Below are 4,252 nucleotides of genomic sequence, written 5' to 3' on the forward strand. Positions count from 1 at the left end.
ATATACACACACACACACACACATATATATACATACATACTTATAACAGGCTTCTTTCAGTTTTTGTCTACCAAATCCACTCAAAAGGCTTTGGTGAGCCCAAAGCTATAGTAGAAGACCATCACCAAAGGTGCCACACAGTGGGACTGAACCTGGAAAGATGTGGTTGGGAAGCAAACTTCTTACCACACAGCCACCTCTGCGCCTACATACTTTACTATTTTCAACTAAATGTATGAGTCATTTTTTTTTGATATCTGGTAGAAAGAGTCAAAGAAATGGAGAACCACAACATTAAAGTATCAGAGATAATAATATCCAGCGTTTTTATTCTGGTCCTTTGCAGCCAGAGTTCAAATCGTAGTAATGTTCACTGATCAGTTCTTCCTTCCAGGGTTAGCAAAGTATCGCCGAAGTAATAAGAACAATTCTTCTCTCAGAATTGGTTGCAAGCTGGTGGAGAGGCTGTGTAGTTCTAGTTCTCTACTACTATTGCAGTGAGATGGCAGAATTTTTAGTGTGATGGAAACATGCTTAGCAGAATTTCTTCCAGTTCTTCACATTCTCAGTTCAAATACCACCAAAGCCAACCTTCTGGGGTCAATACAATAAAGTACCAGTCAAGGACTGGGAGCAATGTAATCCATCTGCCTACTCTCTTCAAAACTGCTGGCCTTGTGCCAAAAATTAAAAAGAAGTATTATTCTGAGGGTGTTGATCTTGTAGAATTATTGAGGCATCAGAAACAAATGTTTTGCCATATAAGAAACGAATATGCAACGTAACAGCCACTTCTACTGGGCCACAGTCCAAGGAAGCAAGTGTCAATGCGCTGAGCAATAGTTCTAGACATCTAATTACAGATAATTTTAACTAATTATTTATGGCTTTTGAACTGTTTGCTACCAACACACTTGAACCTTCCATTCCAATTTTCATAGAAAACCATTTCAAGTTATGTTCAGAACAGCACTCAAGAAGCTATTTTACTTCATCATTTTACTTACCTTAATTATTTTCAACCTTAGTTTAAACACATGGATAGTGTAACCATAGGTTGTGAATAGATAATTAATGGCTGCAATGTTTCTTTTTACTGTGCAGTTGTTGAAATTATATATTTTTCTATGTCAAAGCATCAAAAAAAAAAAATCAATAAAACAAAATTAAGAATAATGACATATCTCTGAGGTTGCCTTTCTTTTTTTTTTTTACCTGGAATCACATGACGAATATGATGAACAAGATCAAGATAAGCTTCTCTTGTATATCCACGTCGCATCTGTTCCAAGATAAAGTTGTTACCACTTTGTGCAGGGAGGTGAATCTGTTTGCAAATATTGGGCTTTTCTTTGATTAACTGCAACACCTAGATTCAGGAGAAACTCAATTTGCATTGATATAATAACAAATAACAATTCTCTTTTGAAACAAAAAAATTATATCAAATCATTGAAATGGAAGCAAAATGTTTGGGAGGTTAAATATTCTGTGTTCTAGTTTTTTGTTCAAATGACAAAACAAGGTACCATGACCTAAATATAAAACTCATCATGTTAAAAAGGAATGTTCTAGCTTGGTAGTTCTCAGTATCTTTGACTTTTTGCTACACAAGATGAAATAAGTACAATTACTGGTGCACTTAGCAAAAAAAAAAAAAAAAAAAAAAAAAAAAAAAATTGTTTTAAAGTTAAAAATTTAGAAAAGGTATTAAAAAAAACCCCATTATTGCTTACTTTGCTTTATTAATCGTATTTGTGTATCCAATGCAAATGATGCATTGGATAATCTAGTCACATAGATGAAGCAATGATAACTATTGCCTTCAGAAGTACCAGCATCAATACAAGAGTAGTTTTATGTACAACTACTTGACCTATTAGAAATAGCAGCCAAATCAACTTTCTATTGAAAATAAACATTTCTTACTGAATCTGGGAAATCCTTTGGATGAGGTGATGTAAAACGGATTCGCATTTCTGGATTTATGGAAGCAACTTTGTCCAATAAGTCAGCAAAACGCAGTCCTCCTTTTTTAGTTTTATATACTGTTTTAAAGCCTGGTGCCATCTGTGTGGGGTTGAGGGCAACATCACTTTGCCATGTGGAAAGGTCACGGTAACTATTCACATTCTGACCCAAAAGTGTGACTTCCTTGATGCCCTGTAACATAAATGACAAAATCATACATACATTCTTTCTTAATTTACTGGTTTTAGCCATTGAACTGTGATCATGCTAGGGTGCCACCTTTAGATATTTTTCAAATTCATTATATTAGCCTCAGTAAACTTCATCCCTGAAGTTTATGGAGGCTAATAAGAAAATATAATGTAACATTGAAGTAAAAAGAAATAATTCTGGTGGAATTAAAAATACGAGATATTTCTGATGGACGATAGAGGTTCTCAACCAAAGATCTTCAGATGTTGGGCCTCACAGAGAGGATGACAGAAGACTGTGACCCCTGGCAGTTTGCTGTGCTTGAGAAGACACATCAAGATAAGTAAATATGTGGTTGTCCTTGCACACAGGCATGTCCCCCTGCATCCCACTCCAGCTGAGCATTCCTTGTGGGCTCATGATTGCTGGTGCCACATAAAAGCACTCATACCAGTGCTGCATAAAAGCACCTATGCTTGTGCTGTAAAAAAGCACCCAGTAAACTCTGTAAAGTGGTTGGCATCCAGCTGTAGAAACCATGCTAAAATAGACATGCAGCTCTTCAGCTGGCCAGCTCCCATCAAACTGTTCAACCCATGTCAGTATGGAAACTGAATCTATGATGATGATGATTATTATTATTTTATTCACACACACAAAATAAAGGTCAACAGTGCCTTTTAAGTTTCAAATTACTTGCCATCATTAGAATGTGACAGTGTAGCTTTTCAAGTGTCACTCTTTTTTATGGGAGTAGGCTCATCTGATGTATATGCAAATTAGGTGTGACATAAATGAGTTTGAATTAATGTGACTGACATGACACTCAGAAAAAGTGGAAGAGTTCATCAAGTTCATGGAGGACACCCTTTCCATAGATCTCTGAGATGTAGAGGCATAGCTGAGATGGGATTCTCTCAGGAACTCCATCCATAGTACTGCATTGAAGGCTTTTAGTATGAAACAGTGCAAGACACAGGACTGGTTTGAGGTAAGTTCATGCAAGCTCACTGCTATCACTGAGGTAAAGTATGCTGCACCACATGAGCATAAACAGCAACCCACCCAGGCAAACCTGCAAGTATACAAGGATGTTTATAAATATAGGTTGGGATTAGGTTATTAAGGGTTACTGTATTAGGTATTAAGCTATTTTAGCGTTCATACAAAAATGTTTATAAATATAGGAATGATAAGTTATATTTGTATCTATACCCAACAAAAGATGCTCCTACCTGATCTGATAAGATGCGAATTTCTTCCAGGATAGAATCCACTGGCCTACTCCGTTCTCGTCCCCGTGTAAAGGGCACAATGCAATAGGAACACATATTATCACAACCACGCATGATTGACCTATCAATAACAAAAGTGTATTATCTTCAAACTGTAAACAATGATGGGATTTATTAAAATCATTTAAATAATATCTTCATTCAAAAGAGCTGATTTCTGAATAGAGAGAGGACCAAATAAACTGATAAAAGAAAAAAAAAAAAAAGTTCCCCTGAAGGGTCCTGGTGCCTGAAATATCAAGCTTCTATTTTTTTCTCACAAGCAAACTGTACAATTGGAGTAAACCAGTGATGGTCTCTACCAACAAAGAGTGAGTACACATAGTTAAAAAAATAGCAGACAACCAGGATTTCATCATTTTGCAATCTATTTCTATTCATTATTTGCCAATGTACATCATCATGATTCGATAATTTCAAATTAAGATACCAGATGAGCAGACAAGAGTTCGTTTCCTTCCAGTGACACTATGTTGTATCTCTGGGCCAAGATACTCAACTTTCAATTGCCAAAGATGTTTATTTTTAAGGTATTTTATATCACAATTGGTGCACAGTATCATTATTGATTACAGGTTTCTGACAGATCAATCATTACACCTTTGCATATACAATGGTGTGACCAGCAAGGGAGTTATCAGTAACCTAGTGCACACAAGTGCATCAGATTTTTTTGTGGGTTCTCACATTAATGTTCACATCCATAACTGATTATAAACCAGTGAAAGAGGTATACACATGCTACATATATATATACATATATATATATATATATATATATATATATATATATA

General features: G+C 35.6%; 1 protein-coding gene across 3 annotated transcripts in view; it reads right to left on the minus strand.

Annotated features, from left to right (window-relative positions):
- Positions 1–294: 294 nt before the first annotated feature.
- Positions 295–4,252, minus strand: part of LOC106880192 (mitochondrial tRNA methylthiotransferase CDK5RAP1) — a 23,079-nt gene continuing 19,121 nt past the window's right edge. For all 3 annotated transcript variants that reach the window (XM_014930043.2, XM_014930042.2, XM_052975389.1), the window contains 3 exons: positions 3,399–3,519; positions 1,930–2,163; positions 295–1,369 (listed from right to left, as the gene is read on the minus strand). In XM_014930043.2, the coding sequence (XP_014785529.1) occupies positions 1,139–1,369; positions 1,930–2,163; positions 3,399–3,519 (586 nt within the window). In that variant the 3' untranslated portion in view covers positions 295–1,138. The remainder of the gene's footprint in view (positions 1,370–1,929; positions 2,164–3,398; positions 3,520–4,252) is intronic.

Source organism: Octopus bimaculoides, chromosome 21 (assembly GCF_001194135.2).
Source record: "Octopus bimaculoides isolate UCB-OBI-ISO-001 chromosome 21, ASM119413v2, whole genome shotgun sequence".
Taxonomy (NCBI): domain Eukaryota; kingdom Metazoa; phylum Mollusca; class Cephalopoda; order Octopoda; family Octopodidae; genus Octopus; species Octopus bimaculoides.